Genomic DNA, 21,638 nt, shown 5'->3' with positions numbered 1-21,638 from the left:
GGGGCTGCGTCCTCACTGGCCAAGCAAGCGAGCCCTGCAGGTGCGTTCTGCTCAGCGCCCCCTGCTGGTGTCCCCGGGCAGTACCTCTGAATGACCACGGCCCGCCGGTACAGCAGGTCGGGGTCCGTCCCTTCCAGGCGGGGGTAGCGCACCAGGCTGGCCTGCTGGAACACGTCCGCGCTCAGCCCCAGCTCCCGCTGCCGGGACGACTTGATCTTGATCCCTCGGAGGCGGACGTCGATCCCCTCATCTGCTGAGAAAGAGCCTGGCTGAACCGGTGGGTCCAGGAACGCCCTGGCCGCAGCCAGCGCGATCCGGTAACGCCCGGCGTGGGGGTGATGGAGCCGCAGCCACCAGGGATGGACAGACCCTGGGGGCGTCCACCCCCCATCCTCTGGGAGGCTATTTCCCCATCAAAGGGACCCAGGAGACTGCATCCAGCATGGGGCAGGTTTAGAACCAGAGACGGGACCAAGCCACCAAACTCTAGGGCTGTCGAGATCCAGGATCGTCTCTATGAACAGGCACCTCAGCGGCCCCAGGGCTGGGGCTTCCAGGGGCATCACGCAGCAGGAGCGGGGCTGGGAGCGAGGGGCCAGCGCCCGCCTGAGGCAGTCCATGGCCTGGGGATCCCTGCGGCCAGGTGGCCACCAGCACAGCCGGTTCCCTTAGCGACGAGGCCAAGGAGAGTGAGCCCTGGAGAGCAGCGTCCTCCAGAGACCACATCCGCAGCGCCCGACAGGAGAGGGCAGGGCCCTCAATGGGGGAGCGGGAGGCTCCTCGGAAGCGCAGCCCGCCCCTGTCGTGCAGGCTTTTATCCCCACCCACCTCTGCACTCCACGATGCGGATCTCGATGATGGGCAGGTGCGTTGTCATGTCTTCAAGCACACACACGTCCCCGATGTAGCTCCTGGAACGACAGTGCAGAGGGGGGGGTCAGAACCGCCCGTCTCCCCCAGCCAGCGTCCATTCACCCTGGGCCGGGGAGGAGGGGCTGCCTAGTGAGAAGAGGTGAGGGGAGCTAGAACCTGGAGGTTTGTCTCCCAGCCCTGCAACTGACTGACCATATGACCCTGGTCACGTCACTCAGCCTCCCTGTGCCTTGGTTCCATGGAGCCAAGACGTTAGCACCACTGGGTCTGCAAAGTGCCCGGAGATCCCCTGGAGAGCACAGCGCTACCGTCCAACCTCTCAGGGATGGGTGGGGAGTCCACACGTGGGCGCCGACGGGCAGCCGCGCTGGGCCCTGGAGGGAAGGCTGGGTGTGTCCAAGAGGGCGGTAGGGGGCAGCAGCCAGCCCTACCCCCCTCTCGGCTGGTCCCTCACAGGGGGAGTAGCTGGATCGCTGAGCTCATGCTCAGGCTGCGGCCCTGCGGTTTACCCCATGCCAGGCCGTCCCCCTGTCCTGCCGGAGAACACCCCCTGCACGCACCACAGCCACTAACCAGGACCGCTCCGCTCCAGGCCGAGGGGGGGGAACCCGAAGCTCTTCTGCAGATCTTCCGTGGGGAACTGCAGCTCGGCAACATGTGGGGGACTTGTTATTTGCAATGTGACCAGCCCCCACCCCCACTGCTAACCCCTTGGGCTGGAGTCACCGGTTGCTGGGCTGGGCGGCCAGGCTAAGGCGGGGGGCGCTGTGACCCCCAGCGTTCAGTCCTGCAGCCGGCCAGGAGAGCCCCCAGGCAGGACACGGCTATCGGGCTGGGGATTTCATCAGCCACCCGCCGATTTCTAATCCACTCCCATAACCGGCGCATGCGGAGACAGCAGAGCCCTCGCCAGGATCTGTGCCACGCGTCTCAATGCCACCCGGGCATTAATGCTCACCATGGACACAGCCCAGAGGGGGAAACTGAGGCACAGAGCGGCGAGCTCCTTTCCCCAGGCACCAGCTGGAGTCTCTGTCAGTAGAATTCTGGGGCCCCGGACCTGTGCTCAGACCACTAGCACCCCCACCCCCGTCCTGTCTCCCTGCCCCACTCACTCATCGATGCCCACGTCGCTCAGCTTCTTCAGATTGTCGCCCTCCCCACCATACACCGCGATCCTCTTGGGCATGAAGTTCTCGTCCGTCGCATCCACTGTCAGCAAGAGCTTCCTGGAGCGGAGGGGACAGAGCGACAGCTGGGCTCCCTGGCACCGAGCCCCCACAGTCCAGCGGCTCCCCGGCACCGAGCCCCGCAGCCCAGCGGCTCCCCGGCACCGAGCGGCTCCCCGGCACCGAGCCCCGCAGCCCAGCGGCTCCCCGGCACCGAGCAGCTCCCCGGCACCAAGCCCCCGCATCCCACCGGCTCCCCGGCACCGAGCGGCTCCCCGGCACCAAGCCCCGCAGCCCAGCGGCTCCCCGGCACCGAGCTCCGCAGCCCAGCGGCTCCCCGGCACCGAGCAGCTCCCCAGCACCGAGTCCCGCAGCCCAGCGGCTCCCCGGCACCGAGCGGCTCCCCGGCACCGAGCCCCGCAGCCCAGCGGCTCCCCGGCACCGATCCCTGCAGCCCAGCCAGAGCCGGGGAGCCCACGACTCACACAGACCAGGGGTCCCCCCGAAGCCCAGTGGGATGCAGCCTGGGGACCTCCCTGCCCACCAGCTCCTGCCCCGGTGAGAGTGGAGGGGTGGGGGTACGGGCCACTTGGTCCCACCTGGGTGATGCTGATCACGGGGGTGAGCCGCCCGCCTGACCGTGGCCACCCCACAAACCGGGCCCCCTGGGCTGACATGCCCCCCGCACGGCGGAGAGGGAAGCGGCCGGTTCTCACCTGACGATGGTGCCTTTCTTCATGGTGAGCCGCACCCAGTGCTGGCCCTGGGAGCCGTCGCTCTCCCAGTAGGTGTCCGCGTTGCCGTCCGTCAGACACGACACGTTGAAGTCTTCCTGGAAGGGGGCGGGGGGGTGAGGGAGGGGTCAGACGGAGGGAGCCCAGATCCTGGGCACCACAAGGGTGAGGGGGTCCAATGCTGGCATGGGGGCTGGGTGGGGGTCGACCAGGGCACCGTGCCCGGGGCTGATGCCAAACTCTCAGACCGAGCCAGCAGCCGAGCCCAGAGCAGAGTCATTTGGTCTTGGGGTCCCTTCTGGACCCCCTGCAGCTGGAGGAGACCTGAACGCTTCCCCACCCCCACTCAGGGACTCAGCCGTCCCCTTCCCTGCTCCGGGAGCTCCCTTTGGAGCCAGATCCTCACCCCTCGGCAGCGGGCAGGTCTCCCGCCCGGCTGGCAGCCCTGGAGAGACGAGACCACTGGCCAATGCGCCCCGAGTCCCTGCGCAGTGCAGAGCCGCTGGGCCCACCCCGTACCGTGTAGGACGAGACGTCGATGCTCTCCACATACTGCTTCACGCTGCCCAGGTTCTCATCCTCCTTCCCCAGGTGATCGTACAAGAAATGCACCAGGTCCTCGTCGCACTCGTAACTCCATGTCGGGGGCACGAACCTGCCGGCACATGCGGGGTTAACGGCCCAGGGACGGGTTGCACTGACCGGAGCCCCCACGTCCCGGTGAGCTGGATGGGGGGCCCCACAGCGCCCACGCCCTCCCCCAGCTCTGCCGCGCACTCTGAGGGACCCAACTCCGGGGGCAGCCCGGGGGGGCCCACCCAGCCAGGACAGCCCCGGGACGTCTCGCTACCGGAGCTTCTGCACCGCCGCCTCGTCCTGCTCCATGGTTCTGGGTTTGGCGCCGAGCCGCAGGGAGTACGTCAGATCCACCACCTGCTCCCACCTGAAACAAGGCAAAGGGCGGCGGGTAAAGGGAAGGCTGGGAGAGGAAAGCCGGACCAGTCACTGAGGCACTAGCCCAGGACAGGGACAGGGCAAATCCCTGCTCTGCCACAGACCCTCTGGGCACAAATCTCTGTGTGTCTGTCCCCATCTGCCGGCCGGGGGGGGGCTCGGACACCACTGGGGCGGGAGGGGCTCGGAGAAGCCAGCCAGCTCCCCTGCTGATCAAGAGCAAAGATCAGCCACTGGTTAACCCCACTGCCTCCCCCAGGGGAAACTGATTGATATTTTAAAGCCACCGTTATGTCTCCTGTGGCTGGGTGAGCGGGTCAGAGCTGGGCCCAGGTCTGGGGCCCAAAGACCGGAGCTCTGGCAGGGGCTCGGTGGGCTCCGTTAGCGCCTCTGGGCAGGGCACAGGCCACGCAGGCCGGGGCAGCAAAGTCACCCCGGAGCGCAGCAGAAGCCTGCCCCGGGGCCTGTTCCAGTGGCTGGGCCCCAGAGAGGAGCGATGTGGCCGGCCTGGCCTGGCGAGGCCAGCGACGGAGATTCCTGCCTCTGGCAGCGCTGCCCACACACAGGGCTCCCGGCGAGGGGGAGGGGGGTGGCAGGCTCAGGCGGTCACTGCATCGGACACACGCGGCCCTGGGGAGCCGGGATCAGCACTGCCCAGCCCTCCTCAAGCCGCCACACGGAGACACAAGCTGGCGGCGCCCGGCCCAAGCCCGACTCCCCCAGAGCCCTGTCCCCAGACCTGATCACGGGTTTATAATCGACCCCGAACAGCTGCTGCTGCCTCTGGATTCTGTCGGTGGACTCGACCGGGACCAGCCGGTCCCCTCCCTCGGCATGTTTGCACACCAGGATCCAGCCTTCCTCCAGCTCACAGCTGCCTTTGTACTCCTCCAGCTGCTCCTGCCAAGAAAGCACGGCGTGTCAAGGAGCCCTTCGCCCGGCTTCACACGGCGCCCGCAGCCCTGGCGGAGCCGGCGCTTGGTTTTACGGCTCCTGTGCCCACCACGACAGGCCGGCCACCGAGTCAGAGATCTCCAGGCCAACTGGGACGTGCGATCACCTGCGTCACCCAAAGAACCCCCCCTGCTCCCCGCACCCGGCCCATCCCTTCTGGGGCAGCCAGGGCCAGTCTGTTCCTGACCGTGATGGCGACTCCACCGCACCCCTTGGTCCGTTCACCCGCCCGGTAAAACGAGCCCTTTCCTGGTCTGAATCCGCCTGGCTTCAGCTTCCAGCTACTGGATCCGGGTCTGCTGTCGGGCTACAGCCAAGAGCCCTCGGCTAGCAGAGCCCTGCTCCCTTGGAGGCACTTAGTGCAGCCATGTGGCTGGCAAACTGTGCCCCCACCCCACAGATCCCCTCAGTTCTGCCCCACACCCCCTGTGCTCACAGGCCTTAGAAGGTTCGGGGACTCCCCTCCACCACAACCCCCAAGCCTGAGGATACCCACCAATGTCCCCACCGCACCCGCCAGCTACCTGATGAGCCTGACCAGGCTCAGAGGGTGGTTGGGGGGCCCTCCTCAGTGGAGAGACGGTTGCCCTGTGATCGTCTCCTCTGCCCCTTGGCAGGGGGACACTGGATGCACACAGGGGCTGTCCCCGGGCTGTGGGCCTCCTGAGAACCCCAGCAAGCCAGGCGCCCTTTGGGCTTTTTTGCTAGCCAGGAAATAAAAAGAAAAAGCCGGAAGCCTGGTGGAGCCGTGTCTGGAAGCTGTACGTCCTAATGCCCGAACCCCTGCTCTGGTTCCCTCCAACTCCCGCACAAACGCTCCACTTCAGCCCCAGAGCTACCTGCGAACGCCAAGGCTGGTGCATTTTAAAGAATGGGGAAAAATTAGGATATAATGGAAACTATAACTGTGGAGCAACTCCATGCCAGGAACCCCGAGACCATCTCCTGGACCTGGAATTCACCAAAGCCTTTAGGAGAAACACTCACAAATATCCTCCCTCCCTCCCTCCCAAGGGACGGTGAGCAGCGATCACACCCCCGGGCCCAGACGACACTCTCCCAGAGGTCTCATCTGCGGGTACCATGGGCACGGTCTGCGGCAGAGCCGGCCCCAGAGCGTAACACTGGGCGGTAGCCCACGACCCCTGTGTGTTCCTGTGGGAGATTCGCAGGTGATGGCAGAAGTTAGAGGGGTCTACAGAGGCAGGGGAATCACTTCCTTGCAACTGCTCCCTGCCCGTTTAGGGCCCAGCTGAGGCCCAAGAAAATCAACCTCAGCCAAACAGCATCACGAACTGGTGGCCGAAGGCTGCATGATCGGGGTCTGCCCTGGATTCGAGCTGTCTGCATGCAGCACACGCTCTGTGCACACAGGACACGGCGTGAACGTTGCCTGGAGAAAGGGTATCTAGGAGCCAGCAAGCACTGCCGCCCGACTGGCAGACGTCCCCCTCTGTCCCGTTGCTGAGTGAGGCAGTCAGAGGTGTCGACTCCTAGCAAAGATCGGGGGGCTGCAGTGAAGGGGGCCCGGACGGCAGGAAAGCAACACCTATGCGAAAACACCGGTGCAAGGAGGAGCCGTGTCCCTCGGGCGTAACACTCGGGGTTACTCCGGAAGAGCCAGCTGGTGCCACTCTCCCTCGGGCTCAGGGGCCAGCGTGCCCGGACGCCAGGGCTAAGGAGAAAGGGCTGTTTGGGGCCGTAAAGCAGCACATGGCTGTCACTGCCCAGGGGTGCTGAACACCAGCCCGGCCAGCTCCCTGTGGCCTGGGGGAGAACAGCAAGGCCACGCCTACCTCCCACGCTTTAAACACACAGCCAAGGCCGCAGGGCGCGGCGGGCAGGGCGGTTACCAAGGAGACGGGGCCAAACCCACCCCGGCTGGCAGACAGGCCTGGGATGGGGGGGTCCAAGCTTAGGGGTGTCCAGATCAGGGCACGGCCAGGAAATCCGGATCCAGGGGATCACCCCATCAGCCCCGGGGTCTGGCTCTGGGCCCAGCTCTGAGGCAGTTGCTGCCCATGGGAAGGGGGGGGTCTCAGGGCTGCGTTCCCCGACCTTTAACCTTTTAATTAGCTCCAAAGCCCGGTGACTTTGGCCCCACACATCAAACCAGGAAGCCCCCGTCTGACTAAAGTCCCACTGCTGGCGCCAGGGCAGGCTGGTAGCACAACAGGGCGAGAACAATAACAAAGCCCAAATCCAAATGCCCCCGATCTGAGGGGCACAGACCCCAGCTTTGTGATCTGCCCTCTGCCTGCCCCACAATGGAAACACTGCAGAGCCCCTCCCCCGCAACACTCCTTACAATCAATGGCCTGAAACTGCGGCCCTCTGCGCCCACATTGTAACCATAGCGATTCAGAGCCCTGGACACAGCCTTGGCCTGCCCCGGCTCCTGCTCCGAAAGCGCCGGGCCTGGGGGGCTGGCAGTGGCTTAGACACCATGGGGATGAGCAGTGTAGACACACAGAATGGATCCTGCACAGACCAGTGGGAGTCCCCGTGTCTGTCCGTCTCCCCCCGGATCCATCTATATCTGCTCGTCTCTCCCATCTGCCTCCCTGTTTGTCCACCTGTTTCTTACTGTGTCCATCCATCTCTCATCTCTGTGTGTCTATTCGCTCGTCACTCCCATCTGTGTGTGTCTGTCCGCCCGTCGCTCCCCATGTCCATCTGTGTCCGCCTGTTTCTCCCATCTGCCTGTGTGTTTGTCTGCCTGTCTCTTACTGTGTCAGTCCGTCTCCCATCTATGTGTGTCTGTCCACCCGTTGCTCCCATCTCTGTGTCTGTCAGCCCGTCACTCCCCGTGTCCATCTGTGCCCACCTGTCTCTCACGTCTGTCTGCCCGTTGCTCCCATCTCTGTGTCTGTTTCTCTCTCCCTTTGTCCATCTGTGTCCGCCTGTCTCTCCCGGTGTCTGTCCATCTCTGTCTCCACCTGTCTGTCCCCGTGTCTGTCCATCTGTGCCTGTCTCTCCCTATGTCCGTGTCTGCCTGTCTGTCCCCATCTCTGTCCATCTGTGCCCGTCTCTCCCTATGTCCGTGTCCGCCTGTCTGTCCCGGTGTCTGTCCCGCTCTGTGTCTCTCCCCGTGCGGGCCCGTCGCTCCCATGTGTCCCGGCCCGGCCGGTACCTGGCTCAGCTTCACCCACAGCCCCTGGCTGTTGCAATACTCCTCGCCGGTGGCCCGCACGCAGGTGCCCTTGCGCAGCTCGATGGCGACCTTCTTGCTGCCGCGGGCCGGGCTCTCGCTGACGCTGAGCAGGGAGCGGCCCGAGCCGGCGGCGGCGGCGGGGTCCCGGCACAGCTTGTAGCACACCCGGCGCGGCACGTAGCAGAGCGCGGCGGGCAGGGGCCGGGCGCGGCCGAAGCAGCCCACGCACTCGGCCAGGCAGCGGATCCGGCCCAGCAGCTGGTGCGGGGTGTCCGCGGGGGAGCTCATCCTGCCTGGCCCGGCCCGGCTCGGCCCGGTCCCTCCTGCCGCAGCCAGGCCTCGCCCCGCCCCGCGCGTCACCGCTGCGCTGGGGCGGCCACATGCGCCCTGCGGGGAGCGCAGCCTGCGCTGGGCGTCCTGCGTGGGGCAGCTGGGGACTGGCGGGGAGCAGGGCGCGCCCGGGGGGGGGGGGTACGTGTGGCTGCCCCCCCAGCTCGGGGGTTCCCCCAAATCATCTGTAATGTCTGTGCCAGTCGCGGTCCATAGGGGCAGGTGGGGCTCTGGCAGCAGGGCCCCGGATTACGCGCAACGGGCCGAGGAGTTGCGGGGGGACGCTAGGGACCGGGCTAGGGGGTTTAGGGGAGCGTTGGGGGGGCAGCTGGCGTTGCCGAGTTGGGATTTAACTCCCAGCTCACGGGGTCTCAGGCTGGAATTGGGGCGAACCAGGGAGAGTTTCAGTGAACCAGCCCGAGCCTTCATCCAAGTAGGGGGCGAGCCCCTCGGCTGCCTTCCCGGGGATCCCCTGGCGTGGGGGGGGGGGCGAGATTTGGTTTAGAAAAGGAAAAGCTCAGATGTTTGGCCAAACAGGTCGAGTTTCTCCCCTCCCCCCACGAGGAGCTCCCTGGGCTGAGTGATTTATCTGTGCTGGGGGGTGTCTTCCCTGGGGGGCACGAAGATGGAGAGGAATGCCCCCTCCCCAACCTGGTGGGAGGAAATCCTAAAGCAGTCAGACCCACTGTGGGCTCAATGTCCCCTCCCTGGCTGAGACCCCACACACTCACTTCTCCGCCCCGCACTGGGAGGGGGAGTTATCACCCTTGCCCCCCTTCCAGGGCTGTTTCCCTTTTCTGAATGCGCCTCTACACCTGGCTTTACGGTAGATGGCCTTGCGCGCAGGCAGAGGCAGCGGCGGGGTCTTTCAGGCACCCAGTGGGGCAGCTACAGCCCAACCCGGAAGTGAAGGGCAAGGAGCCCGCCCACATGTGGGCGTGGCCTGAGCAAAGATGGCGGCGCCCGTGGGCCCCTCGGGGGGGCGTGACTCCGCGTTGGTGGGAGGGGGCAGCGGAGCCGCCCGCAGCAGAGCCCGGGCGGCGGGAGCAGGAGAATGGAGGGGAACAAACCGCTCCGGTGAGTAGCGGGGCCGGGGTCAGAGGGCAGGGGTCAGAGGTCATAGGGCAAGGAGCCCGCGGGCAGGCCCCCCTGACGGGCTCCCCCGGCCCCTGGGGGCCCCTTGCCCGGGGGCTGGTCCCGCCGCACCCGGCCCGGCCCGGCCCGGCCCGGCCCGGGGGCAGCGTCTCCTCCGCCGATCGCTGGAGCGAGTCCCAGCGCGGGTCCCTGCGGGGTCACCCGCCCGCCGGCCGCACGCGACACGGGCCCTTCCGGGCCGAACACCCGGCTCGGGCTGTGTGAGAGGCGCCGCGGGGCCCGCCCGGGCCGGGCCGGGCCGGGCCGGGTCTCCCCGCCTGGCGGCGGTTCGGGGATCCAGAGGAGCGCGCGCCGCCCGCCCGCCCGCGAAGCTCTGTCCGCACCGCTGCCTTGGGCTGCTCCGGGGGGCGGCTGCTGCTGACGCCCCTGAGCGGGAGGTTGCAGTGGGGAAGGTCTCGGTTGGACATTAGGAAACACTATTTCCCTAGGAGGGTGGTGAAGCACTGCAATGGGTTCCCTGGGGAGGTGGTGGAATCTCCTTTCTTAGAGGTTTTTAAGGTCAGGCTTGACAAAGCCCTGGCTGGGATGATTTAGTTGGGGTTGGTCCTGCTTTGAGCAGGGGGGTGGACTAGATACCTCCTGAGGTCCCTTCCAACCCTGATAGTCTATGATTCTATGACAGAAACGGGCAGTGTGGCCGGAGCCTGACGTACAGCGCTGCAGTGACACCTCTGTACCCGTACAGCTGCGTTGCTGCAGCACCTCTGTGCCCCCAGGAGCCAGCTCTCCCGGCAGCATCGCAAAACCACCACAGGGTTTGAGAGAACTGGATAAATTCATGGAGGTTAAGTCCATTAATGGCTATTAGCCAGGATGGGTGAGGAATGGTGTCCCTAGCCTCTGTTTGTCAGAGGATGGAGATGGATGGCAGGAGAGAGATCACCTGATCATTGCTTGTTAGGTTCACTCCCTCTGGGGCACCTGGCATTGGCCACTGTCGGTAGACAGATACTGGCCTGGATGGACCCTTGGTCTGACCCAGTACAGCCGCTCTTACGTTCTGTGTGGTCGGATGAAGCTCTCCCACTTCCATAGCACTGTGCACAAGCACTCGTGTCGCTGTAACGTATGTTGCTGAGGAGGTGGTTTATTCACAGCCCTGAGCAACATAAGTTACATTCACATGGGCTGCAGCATAGACATGGGCTTACCCTTCCTCTCAGTTGTCACTTCACATTCATCAACAAGGTGTTAATTTACCTAACACTCCACGACAGGGAGACAATCAACTTTGTGCTTTTTCTGTCTCATCTACATTAAAGTCCTATATCAGTATAACAAAAAATCCACCCCCGAGTGACAGTTATACTGGTGTAATTCCCTCTGTATGCAGCACTAGATCAGCAGGAGAGCTGCTCCCACCAATATAGCTACTGCCCCTCCTGGAGGTGGATTAATTACACCAACAGGCGAGCTCTCTCCTCTCGGCTTAGAGCGTCTTCATTAAAGCACTACAGCACCGCTGATGCAGTGGTTTCGGTGTAGACTTGCCCTAATTTAGGACAATATTGAAACTTTAAAGGGCCACCCATTTAAAGTTACATGGGCCTTTTTGATAAGCATGTGCTTGCAACTAACACTTGATCAGTATTAATGAAAGACGAGAGAACAGAGCTGTCTGAAGAATGGAAGTTCGGTTTTGGGAAGAATTGAGAGATTTGGTCAGAATGAAAATAAATTATAATGTAAATTTCAACTTTGTTACATGTTGTAATACATAATACACGATCCATGTTTCTATATGCCGTTGCGACATTGGGGGAATTGCTTTCAGTTTTCGCCTGAAGTCAAATTCTGGTAAGATTGGCAGATTTTTGCAACGTGTTTTGATTTTGACAGAACTGTATCTTCCAATGCTTCCATTGACGTTCCTTTGGCTTGACTAGAGAATCTCTCTTGGTTTTGCATTTGCCAGCACTTTATGTATAGCTAATTGTGCTGAGTTTCCCTGCTTGTGTAAACCTTTCACACAGCAGTAGAGAGGGGAAAACTCCCTTTGACTGAAGAAAGTTATTGGCAGTGGGAACTCGTGGACAGGTGCAGTAGCTGAAGTTACAGGACTCTGCATTAACCAGGTTGTAAATTGGCAGTTACGCTTGCAGAGTTACTCTGCGTACTGTGGTCACACTTAGCAGCTGCAGTCAGGAATAGGACCCAGTTGTGTTAGGTGGTCCCAAACCCATAGGAGACTCTGCCCGGATAAGCTGAGGCTTCCACCGTCAGTTGTAGATTTAGGGAGTCAAGTTTCTGAGTCTAGATTTTGCCCAGGCAGCTCACTGTGCCCTATAAGTCACTGATGTATTTTTTCAAAAATATACTGTATAAAACTGAAGCCAACCCAGAAACCCCGATTCCTCAGTGGCACAGACTGTATTTTAACTACAAGGTTGTGATGGCAGGTCTGCCCCCCACATGCTGCTGCGTGGGCCGGGTTTGCGAGATCCTATCTTCACTCCATGTGCAACCTAGTCAGGGGGCCCAGTTTCCGCATGGCCGGCCCCTGCCTCGCTTCCCGCCTAGTTCACATGGAGTGTGGTTGGGTCCGGTAGCTGTAGCATATAGGGGCCTTCAGCCCATGTGATGCGACGCCAAGCTAAGGTCTGCCCCTTCCGCCAGTCTTTGGAAGCTGGCCAGGTGGCAAGAGAAAATGCTTCCCCTCCGTGCCGTTCCCCAGACTGTAGGGAGTTACAGCTCTACTGTCCTAGGCCTAACCAACTCCCAGGCCTGCACAGCGGAGATACAGACTTAACTCCACTCAGCTGGCGGTAAGTCCACATCAGAGGTGCCTCCGAGCCCACTGGCCCCAGAATCTCCCCAGAGCAGCTGCTGCCTCTGCTGTCTGCCACTGATAACTTACTCAGCGCTGTCTCTTTGTGGCGGTCCCTGACCGCACATTGTCTGTGCATGTGATGGCTGGGCAGGCGGAGCCGGGAGAACAGGGAGGTGCCCTCGGCAGCCCGCTCCCACCTCCGGCTGGCTTTGTCCTGCGCGATGTGCAGCTAGACCAGAACAGGGCAGCGACGACAAATGCGACCGCGCTCTCAGCCAGTTACAACGTTTCCTCGGGGATTAGCTGTTACCACCCCCGAAGAGCAGCTTCATGCCTCCAGAAGGCAGCGGGTTCCCACCGCAACCACCAGCCCTTGGGGCTCTTTAATAGAGCAGAGGGAAGCCACCCACAGTCCTCCTGGCCTGGGAGGAAAACCAGCTACCGCAGCCTGTGGGGAGGGAGCTGTGCTGTGGCCAACACCTTAAACCTGAGTCCTGCCAGGCTCGGGGGGGCACTTGTGTGGGGCAGTGACCCTGGTGTTTTGGGCACCTTTCCCCGGTCAGTGAGCTGTGGGGAGTGCCAGGGCCCGGGTGAGCTCGTGCTGAGCGTACTTGCCTGCTTCCGCAGTCACTGTGTGGCTGGGACTTCGTGGCTTTGCAGCCGGTATCGCAGTGAGCCAGGGAGTCGTGAGGGTGAGGCATGGGACTGGAACCCAGGAGATCCAGGCAGGTCTCCATCACTCTGCCCCCACTTCCTCCTCGTCCCGTAAAGACCGTTACTGGCGCGCTCCTCGCTGGATAGCCTAGGGCACTTGGAGCTCTGGGGCTGGTGGGGAGCTGGGATTCGAGGGGGCAAGAGGCAGGGACTGCTAAATCCTAGCCCGCTGTCGTGCCTGAGTAGACTAGCCAGATACTACGTCACTGACCTTCCCGGCCTGGGGAATGGCCAGTTCCCTTCCCTGCTACGCCCCGGCCAGGACCACTCTGCCTAACGTGTTGGAGAGCGTTCGCCTCCTCTCTGCTGCCATCCCAGCCATTAGCCAGCGGGGAGGGACCTGCCTGAACCCTGGAGCGCAGAGGGCTCCCCTCCCTCAAGGAAGCAGTCGTCCCAGTGAGGTGCTGCTGCCTAGCCCCTAGCAGCCTGGAGAAGCAGGACCAGCAGCCAGGGCTGACAGAGGAGGTCTGATTCTCCTGTGGGTCAGGGACTCTCTCTCTCCCCTGGAGCCTGGGCTTGCATGAGCAGGGAGCAGACGGGAAACCTGCCCTGGGTGCAGAGTGGCCTGTGTCAGCCTCCTCCTGGCAAGGGGCTGACAGCCCCGTGGAAAGGAAGAGCCGGGCTGGGGGAGTAATTCAGTGTGAGGAGGGGGCCTGCAGGGGCTTCACGCTGGGCAGCAGAATGAGGAGGTGCAAGGACCCTGTCCTGGGCTGCTGGCAAGTTACACTTGGCGTCTGTGTGTTCCCAAAGCGCTGAGTAAATCTCTCCTGCCCCCCGGCACAAGGCAAGTGTGGGCTGGGGGACCTGCCTGCCAGGCTGGCCTCAGCCTCTCTTTAATCTCCACCCAGGAACCAACGACAAGGCAACAGGCCTGTTCCTCACCTACACTGCAGAGCCGCCAGCAGCTCCTTTCTCTGCCTGGGGGGCGGGGGCAGGGGCACTGGCCTGGCTCACCCCCTCCCAACCTCCTGCAGCAGCTCCAGGGAAACGCACTGCCAGGCTCCCTCCTGGGGCCGGATCCCTCCTTTATAAGCACCAGCTGGGACTCAGCCCCCATCACAGCTGCTAGGGCTGCTCCCTGGGCCTTAAAGGGGCAGACCGCCTTGTTACAGCAAATATCAGTCCCATTTTACTGGGGGGGAAACCGAGGCACAGATGGGCAAACGCACCAGTTCGCAGCCCCGATGCAGCGCGTGGGCCCATGCAGCTAACGCCTCAGACTCCAGCGTGTCAGAGGGCCAGCTCCTGTGATCTCCCTTTGCTCCTGGGGGGGCTGGGCTCTGCAGCTCTCTGGGGGCAGTGATCTCCTGCCCCCACCCTGCTCCTAGGGGATTGCTCTCAGTGATGCTGGGTCTGCTCATTGCCTGCTCCCCCTTCCCCCCCTTGCTTTAGGCCCCAAGACTTCCCTGCATTGAAGAATGACACGTTCCTCCGAGCGGCGAGAGGGGAGGAGACGGAGTACACTCCGGTCTGGTGCATGAGGCAGGCCGGCCGCTACCTCCCAGGTGAGTGGCCAAGGCACAGGGTCCAGGCAGGGCTCGTCTCCTGGTTGGAGAGGGAGTGCCTGCCCCCCACTGCCCTGTTTGGCTGGCTCTAGCTGGGTATCGCTCCAGGAGCAGGGGGGCAGATGGAGGAAGAGACTCAGCTTAGAGCGATGGGTGGAGGTCAGGGTAGCTGAGGGTGCTGCTGGGACCTCTTTGCCAGGTCCCCCTTTGCTCTCCTGGCATGGGGGGCTCAGGGATGCCCTCCTCAGGGCCTCACCCAGCTGATCTGTTTGCAGAGTTCCGGGAGACTCGAGCTGCCCAGGACTTCTTCGCCACCTGCCGAAGCCCGAAGATGTGCTGCGAACTGACCCTGCAGGTGAGCAGCTGCCCAGCGCCTGGGCTGATGTTCTCCCCAGGACGGGCTTTCCTTCACTGCCGCAGAAGCCCTGAAAGCTCCCCTGAGGGCTGTCGTAGCACTGATTGGGTGCCCCCCCCAGCCCACCAGAGGGAGGCGCTGTCGTCCTGCCCAGGGTCCTTCCACTCATCCCGGGCTGAGACACACGTGTGACAGCTTGGGGGCTAAGCACCCTCCTGTCAGGCTGCAGACCTGGCCCTGATGGAGAGCCCACGTGTGCCCTTAGCCTGTGAGCTCATCAGGGCCGGGGCCTGCTGGACCGGGCAAGATCTGGACGACCTTGTAAACTCGAGTCATAGAGACGGGATGCAGTTGAATAGTGCAAAGTGCAAGGTCCGGCACTTAGGGACTGACCAGAAGAATTTTTGCTCTAAGGTGAGGATGTGTCAGTTGGAAATGACGGGAGGAGAAAGACCTGGGTGTATTGGGCTGTGACCGGGGTCCCAGTGGGGGCCAGCTGTGGTCACTCAATGAGGGTGAACAGCAAAGAATGGGGCAGACAATCCCCACAGAGCGGGTGGATGTTCCAATACTTAGATTCACCAACCAGCACAAAACAGCTCCTGTATTACCTCACTGGTTACACACCGTTCCCTTAAAGCATCCAGCCTCAGGCCTCCAGCCAGTACCCACGGCAAATAGGAACATTTCTGCAAATCTTATTTCGTCATGTAAAAGAAAAGGTTCCACCAATCCCAAAGGATCGGACACATCACCTCCCAGCTTATTGAATATTCCAGATCTTACCCAACTACATGCTACAGCCAATTCTTATTAACTACACTAAAATGTGTTAAAAAAACGAGAGCGAGAGAGGCTGGTTAAAAGATCAGTATACGTACAGACCTGAGTTCAGTCCATTGAGGTGCAGATTCACAGCAGAGAGGGTGAGCTTCGTAGCTGCAAAGAGTTTTATTTTAGAAATAGTTCATAGTCCAGTGTCCCAATCTCATATTCAGGGCATCCCAGCATAACTGGGACATCCGTCTTGCGACTCAAACTTCCCCTGATGAAGCCTAAGCAGATCTGAGCTGACAGAATCAGGACCCAAGGATCTTTTATACAATTTCATGTCCTCTTTGAGGGGTTGGGATTCCCTTGGGGAACAACAGGTAATCAGGATGACGTGGAAGGAGGTCCACCACCCTAAGGCCATTTGCTTGGTCCTCCCCCATTCACAGTACATTTCAAAGAGAGATGAATCTGGAGAGATCATGTAAATGAATTGTAAACAGAGAGTATCGGAATACAGCATCCACAGGGGCTGCTGATTACATTGTCATATGTAAATACACAAACATTCTCCCCCCACCTGTCTTCTGTGGGGTATTTATTGTGCAGGATGTTTAACCCTTTCTAGCCATGCGTCACATGGTCATTCGCAGTTTGACTATGAGCCACCAATGTGATGCGGCCGTGAAAAGCCTCATGCAGTCCTGGGTGCATCAGTCGAGGTGTTTCCAGTAGAGACAGGGCAGTGTTACTACCATTGTACAAGGCACTGGTGAGACCTCACCTGGAATACTGGGTGCGGATCTGGTCTCCCATGTGTAAGAAAGATGAATTCAAACTGGAACAGGTGCAGAGAAGGGCTACTAGGACGATCCGAGGAAAGAACCTCCCTTGAGAGCTTGGCTTGTTGAACCTAACCAAACGCAGGCTGAGGGGAGAGCTGATCGCTCTCTCTAAATACACCAGAGGGATAAATACCAGCGAGGGAGACGAGTTATTTAAGTTAGCACCAGTGTGGACACAAGAACCAATGGCTGTAAACTGGCCATCAACAAGTTTAGGCTTGAAATGAGACGAAGGTTTCTAACCACCAGAGGAGTGAAGTTCTGGAGCAGCCTTCCAAGGGGAGCAGTGGGGGGAAGAAACCTAACTGGCTTCAAGACTGAGCTTGATAAGTTTATGGAGGGGATGGGATGATGACACTTTCTACAATGGCATGTCACCGATCTGGCAATGCTAGCAGCAAATATCTGCAATGGCTGGTGATGGGACACTAGATGGGGAGTGCTTGGTGTTAACTACAGAGAATTCTTTTGTCTGGCTGCCGGGTCTTGCCCATATGCTCAGGGTCTAACTGATCACCATATTTGGGGTCAGGAAGGAATTTTCCCCCAGGTCAGATTGGCAGAGGCCCAGAGGGGGGCGGGGGTTGCCTTCCTCTGCAGCATGGGGTCACTTGCAGGTTTAAACCAGTGTAAATGGTGGAGTCTCTGTAACTTGAAGTCTTTAAACCCTGATTTGAGGATGTCAGTAATGCAGCCAGAGAGCAGGAGTGGGTGGGTGGGTGAGGTTCTGTGGCCTGCAATGTGCAGCAGGTCAGACTAGAGGATCACAATGGTCCCTGAGCTCCGTGCGTGTCCGGCGCTGACTCTGACTCTGTTCCCTGCAGCCGCTAAGGCGATTTCCCCTGGATGCTGCCATCATCTTCTCCGACATCTTGGTGGTGCCCCAGGTAAGGGAGGCGAAGGTCTGCATTGCTGCCCCCGGGCTGGGGGGCCGGATCCCCTTGGGGGCTGGTGGGTGCCCGCTCCTTCATCTGTCCCGTGTTCTCCTCCAAGGCGCTGGGCATGGAGGTGGTGATGGTGCCCGGCAAAGGCCCCACTTTCCCGGAGCCCCTCAAGGAGGTGGAGGACCTGCTGAAGCTGCGGCAGAAGGTGGACGTGTCGGAGGAGCTGGGCTACGTCTTCCAGGCCATCACGCTGACCCGGCACAGCCTGGAGGGCAAAGTGCCCCTGATCGGCTTCTCCGGGGCGCCAGTAAGAACCGCCCCGGCCCTCCCCTCGGGTGTGGGAAGCCAAGCGTGCAGCTCCACCGGGCTCCGGCTGCCTCACTTCCCGCCCCTTCGGGGGGTCGTGCTGGAGCTGCGTGTTCTCTGGAGGAACCCCCAGGGCTGCAGCCGCTGATCAGCCTGGGGAGCACAAGGGGCTGACTGGCTCCTGAGCCACAGGGACGGGGCGGACGCCGGACGAAATGACCCTGCCTTTAGCGTGGGGGGCGTTCACTCAGAGGCAGATCCAGCTGGGACCCCCCACTTCTGTGCCGGCCCCCGTGTGCCCAGACAGTGCCTCCTGCGTCTCGGGCCAGCCCTCGTGCGAGGGGCGACTGGCTGTCGTGGTGCGGGAGAGGCCCAGCCAGGCCCCCAGCGGGTCCAGGAGCCTCCGGGGTGTTGGGGGGCCGGGCTGGAGCCGCTTGCTTACTCACTCTTCGTGCCCTGCCGACTCCTTCCTCGCCCAGTGGACCCTCATGTCCTACATGATCGAAGGCGGCGGCTCCAATACCATGGCCAAGGCCAAGCGCTGGTTGTACCGGCACCCTGAGGCCAGCCACCGCCTGCTGCAGCTGCTGCGGGACGTCATCGTGGAGTACCTGGTGGGCCAGGTGGCAGCCGGCGCTCAGGTGTGCCTTGTCCGGGGGCAGGGGGGCTCATGGGAACAGTGCGGGGGGGTGGGGAGGAGAGCTGGGGGTCCCTCGGGCAGAGACCTGCCAACGGGGCGTAGCAGTGGGAGCCTGGCAGTGGGTTACTGAGGTTCACGGTACCTTGGGGGGCAGAGCCATGTGGCGCCCGGAAATGCACAGCCGGGCGGGCGGGGCTTACTGCTGTGTATCCACTAGGGGTTCAGACCGGTGGGGTCGGGAGGGGAAGGGCCCATTCTGGGCCAGGGGCCCATCCTGGAATTGGGGTGCTGGGAGCCGGGGGCCCATCCTGGGCTGGGGGATGGGAGCCGGGGGCTCTAACCTGCTGTCCCGTCGGCTCCGGAAGGCTCTCCAGCTGTTTGAGTCCCACGCCGGGCACCTGGGCCCCGAGCAGTTCCGGGAGTTTGCCCTGCCCCACATCCGGGACATTGCCAAGCACGTGAAGAACAAGCTGCAGGCGGAAGCGCTGCCCCTGGTGCCGATGGTAAGGAGGGCGCTGGGCCTGCCTGGGCGCTGCAGCGAGGGGGTTTCAGGGTCGCTGCTCTGGGGCCAGCCTCACCCCCAGCCTGCAGCTCCCCACTGAAGGTCACTGAGGCAAGTGGGAGGGGCTTCCCTTTGGCCCCGCCCCTTGCCGAGGGTGAGCCAGCCAGAGCTCTGTCCGAGTGCCCTCTGCTAGGTGGGTCCCCGGAGCAGGTTCCCCAGCGGCAGCTGCTCTACGCTCAGCAAGAGCTCCCAGCCCGGGAGGCTCCTCGGCGGCGGGGGCAGGGCTGCTGCTGCTGCCCCCCCCCCCAGAGAGGAGGGGTCTGGGGCGAGGAGGGCCAGGCCTGCCCGGCCCCGTCTCGGCTGGTGCTGCAGGCTGCGCAGGAAGGGGTTAAACCCAGACACCAACACCCCCCCCCCTGTGCCTAGTGGGGCAGCAGCGTGTGGGTGAGGGGCCTGAGCCCACATCGGTCTCCTCTCTGGCCCGCTGCAGACGGGGCCTCCCTCCGCTGGGCAGCCTGACAGCAGAGCACCGGGCCAAGGCAGCTGCCATTGGGCTCCAGGGCACCCAGGCCGCAGGACACAGCCCGGCCCCTCGGCACAGCAAGCCCCACAGGCGCCCCACTGCAGCGCTGGGCACGGGCAGGAGCCGAGCCCTGATCCAGCAACCTGCCTGCCAGCCAGCCAGCGCGGCCCCGGCCCCAAGGGGAAGTGGCCTGCCGGTTCGGGGCGGGGAGCCGGCTGACCGGGCCCCGCTGTGGGGCAGTGGGCTGGGGAGACACCTCACGACTCGACAGCTGCCCCCTGCTGCTGAGAGTGCCCGGGGGGGCGGCCCCACTGGCTGAGGGCAGGTGTCTGTGAGGAGCCCGATCCCCAGTAGGCTCAGGGAGCGGGGAGGGGAAAGGCCAACAGGGCTTCGCTCCTGCCCATAAAGTGCGTCCAGGAGGCAGCAGGGCTGTGGCTGGGTCGGAGAGCAGGGACCTGGGCCAGAGACGGGAGGAGTCTGCCCCGGCCTGCGGGCGCTTTTACATCCCAGCAGGGGCACCCCTCAGAGCAGGCCAGCGGGACGCTGCGTGTGCCGTAACCCGGGGCTCCGGACGCCACCCTGCCCCCAGGTGGCACCGGGACAGTCAGTGGGTCACACGCCCCGTTCACTAGCCCCACCGGCCGCACAGCCACCCTGCCCCCGGAAAGGTGCCCCAGGCTGTCAGCACCAGCCTGACGACACGGGCCAGAGGAAGCAGCCGTGGCAGCCAAAGGCAGAGTGCTGAGCTGGCACGGGCCAGGCCAGCCCGAGGGGAAGGCCCTGGAGACAGCGCTGGCTGTTTCCCTGGTGTGCCTCAGTTTCCCCAGGGGAATGACAGCACCCCCACCCCCCCGAGGGCTGTGGTGAATGTGCGGAAGGGACTCCGGGTCACAGGCCCCAGGATGGCACAGGGCAGGGGAGCTCCCGCTGGTGGGCAGAGGCTGGCGCCGTGTCCCGTTCCACACGGCGCAGGGCAGAGCCAGGCAGCGCCCCGTGGCTGAGCTCCTCGCCCGCGTCTCTCCCCCTTACAGATCGTCTTCGCCAAGGACGCGCACTACGCGCTGGAGGAGCTGGCGCAGGCTGGCTACGAGGTGATCGGCCTGGATTGGACCATCCAGCCCCAGGCAGCTCGGTAAGACAGCCAGGGGGCCGGATGGCAGCTCCTTGCCTCCCGGGGCCAGGCTGCGAGCTGGGGAGCATCTGGTGCCCTCAATCCTGCAGCCCAGCTGCCCTGGGCATGAGGCCGAGGCCCTAGAGTCACCCCTCCACCGTCCCACCCTCCGTCCACTCCGAGGGGACCCTGGCTCTGCCACCACCTGGTGACTCCTGCGTGCGGGCGGCTCCACTGCCTGCCCGCCCCGGGATCCTTGCCCCCGCCCCGTTGCCGGGACACACAGGGCCCAGCGGTGCCCGTCGCCCCATCTCAGGGGAGCTGGGCTGGAGCAGGGGGAGGAGAGGCATTTCCAGCCAGGGGCTGCGGCCCAGCCGCCCCGAGCTCACGGGGGCTTCGCTGCTGGGGGCCAGCCCCTGAGAAGGGCCTGTGCCTGGAGGGGCGAGTTGTGCCAGCCCTGGGCACTGGGACCAATCTATGAGCCCTGCCACCGGGGAAGTGGCTGGAGCTTTGGAAGGCCTGTGGCCCAGCAGGGATCAGACCGCTCTGGGGTGCCAGGCCTGGGCTGGGGGATGGGGTGGGCAGGGCAGTGGCACCATCTCTGAGCCAGGCGCAGCAACTTACCTGCTTCCTTTCCGTTCCAGAGAGCGGACGGGCCATCGCGTTACCCTCCAAGGGAACCTGGATCCCTGCGCCCTGTATGCACCCAAGGTAAAGGGGAGGCCGGCCAGGAGCTGGCAACCTTGGGTTCGAATCCCAGCACCGACACCATCTCCCTTTGGGGCAAAGCATGTCCCCTGCCTCAGTTTCCCCAGCTGCACAGTGGAGCCAGTGCCCAACTCCCAGGCGCTTGGGGAAGGGGAGTGAGGGTCACCCAGGCTTCTGGGGCTGAGCCCAAGAGAAGGGGGAGCCTCTGCCCAGGTGTCTCCCCACCCCAGGGCCCCAGCTCCCTGGCTGCACCGTGACCATGCCTGCAGGTGGCACACACAGAGCTCTGGAGAGGGGACCAGGGCCCTGGGCTGCCAGTGGGGGAGCACACTGGGCACCGGGCTCACAGTGGGTGTCCCGGGTTGGCAGGAGAAGATCGGGGAGCTGGTGAAGAGGATGCTCGAGGGGTTCGGGACCCAGCGCTACATCGCCAACCTGGGCCACGGGCTGTACCCTGACATGAGCCCTGAGCACGTGGGTGCTTTCGTGGAAGCTGTGCACACGCACTCCCGCCACCTCCGGACGCCCGCCTGAGCTGCACGGGACCCGCCGGCGAGAGGACTGCGCAGTGCCGGCCCAGGGAGCGGCAGAGCAGGGGCACAGGCCGGCGGCTCTGCTGTCTGGGCACGGGGGTCTCGGCCTGCCTGGCCTGAGCACCGAATTAAAGCTCCTTGTGTCCCA

General features: G+C 63.0%; 2 protein-coding genes across 7 annotated transcripts in view; one reads left to right on the top strand and one right to left on the bottom strand.

The window, feature by feature from the left end:
• Window positions 1-8,167, bottom strand: part of HECTD3 (HECT domain E3 ubiquitin protein ligase 3) — a 14,987-nt gene extending 6,820 nt beyond the window's left edge. The window contains exons 1-8 of one of the 4 annotated variants that reach the window (XM_039484442.1): window positions 7,818-8,167; window positions 4,470-4,630; window positions 3,627-3,719; window positions 3,296-3,431; window positions 2,759-2,874; window positions 1,989-2,102; window positions 829-911; window positions 85-250 (exon numbers count right to left, since the gene is read on the bottom strand). In XM_039484442.1, coding sequence (XP_039340376.1) covers window positions 85-250; window positions 829-911; window positions 1,989-2,102; window positions 2,759-2,874; window positions 3,296-3,431; window positions 3,627-3,719; window positions 4,470-4,630; window positions 7,818-8,126 — 1,178 coding nt within the window. In that variant the 5' untranslated portion in view covers window positions 8,127-8,167. Of the gene's footprint in view, window positions 1-84; window positions 251-828; window positions 912-1,988; window positions 2,103-2,758; window positions 2,875-3,295; window positions 3,432-3,626; window positions 3,720-4,469; window positions 4,631-7,511; window positions 7,631-7,817 lie in introns of those variants that run through there. The other 3 variants (XM_039484443.1, XM_039484444.1, XM_039484445.1) reach the window with 3 other exon arrangements.
• UROD (uroporphyrinogen decarboxylase) lies at window positions 7,964-21,638 on the top strand. 3 transcript variants are annotated; one of them, XM_039484448.1, is made up of 10 exons: window positions 7,964-8,099; window positions 14,200-14,312; window positions 14,588-14,667; window positions 17,108-17,170; window positions 17,277-17,474; window positions 17,953-18,114; window positions 18,479-18,616; window positions 20,170-20,270; window positions 20,894-20,960; window positions 21,327-21,638. In XM_039484448.1, the coding sequence occupies exons 2-10, from the start codon at window positions 14,285-14,287 to the stop codon at window positions 21,489-21,491; spliced, it is 1,002 nt and encodes a 333-aa protein (XP_039340382.1). In that variant the 5' UTR covers window positions 7,964-8,099; window positions 14,200-14,284; the 3' UTR covers window positions 21,492-21,638. The 3 variants fall into 3 exon arrangements, with proteins under 3 accessions (XP_039340382.1, XP_039340381.1, XP_039340380.1); XM_039484447.1 differs by lacking the exon at window positions 7,964-8,099 and adding an exon at window positions 8,539-9,245; XM_039484446.1 differs by lacking the exon at window positions 7,964-8,099 and adding an exon at window positions 11,657-12,088.

The sequence above is a fragment of the Mauremys reevesii genome, linkage group 8, assembly GCF_016161935.1.
Source record: "Mauremys reevesii isolate NIE-2019 linkage group 8, ASM1616193v1, whole genome shotgun sequence".
Lineage (NCBI taxonomy): Eukaryota > Metazoa > Chordata > Testudines > Geoemydidae > Mauremys > Mauremys reevesii.
This window is presented reverse-complemented; position numbering and strand designations above follow the sequence as displayed.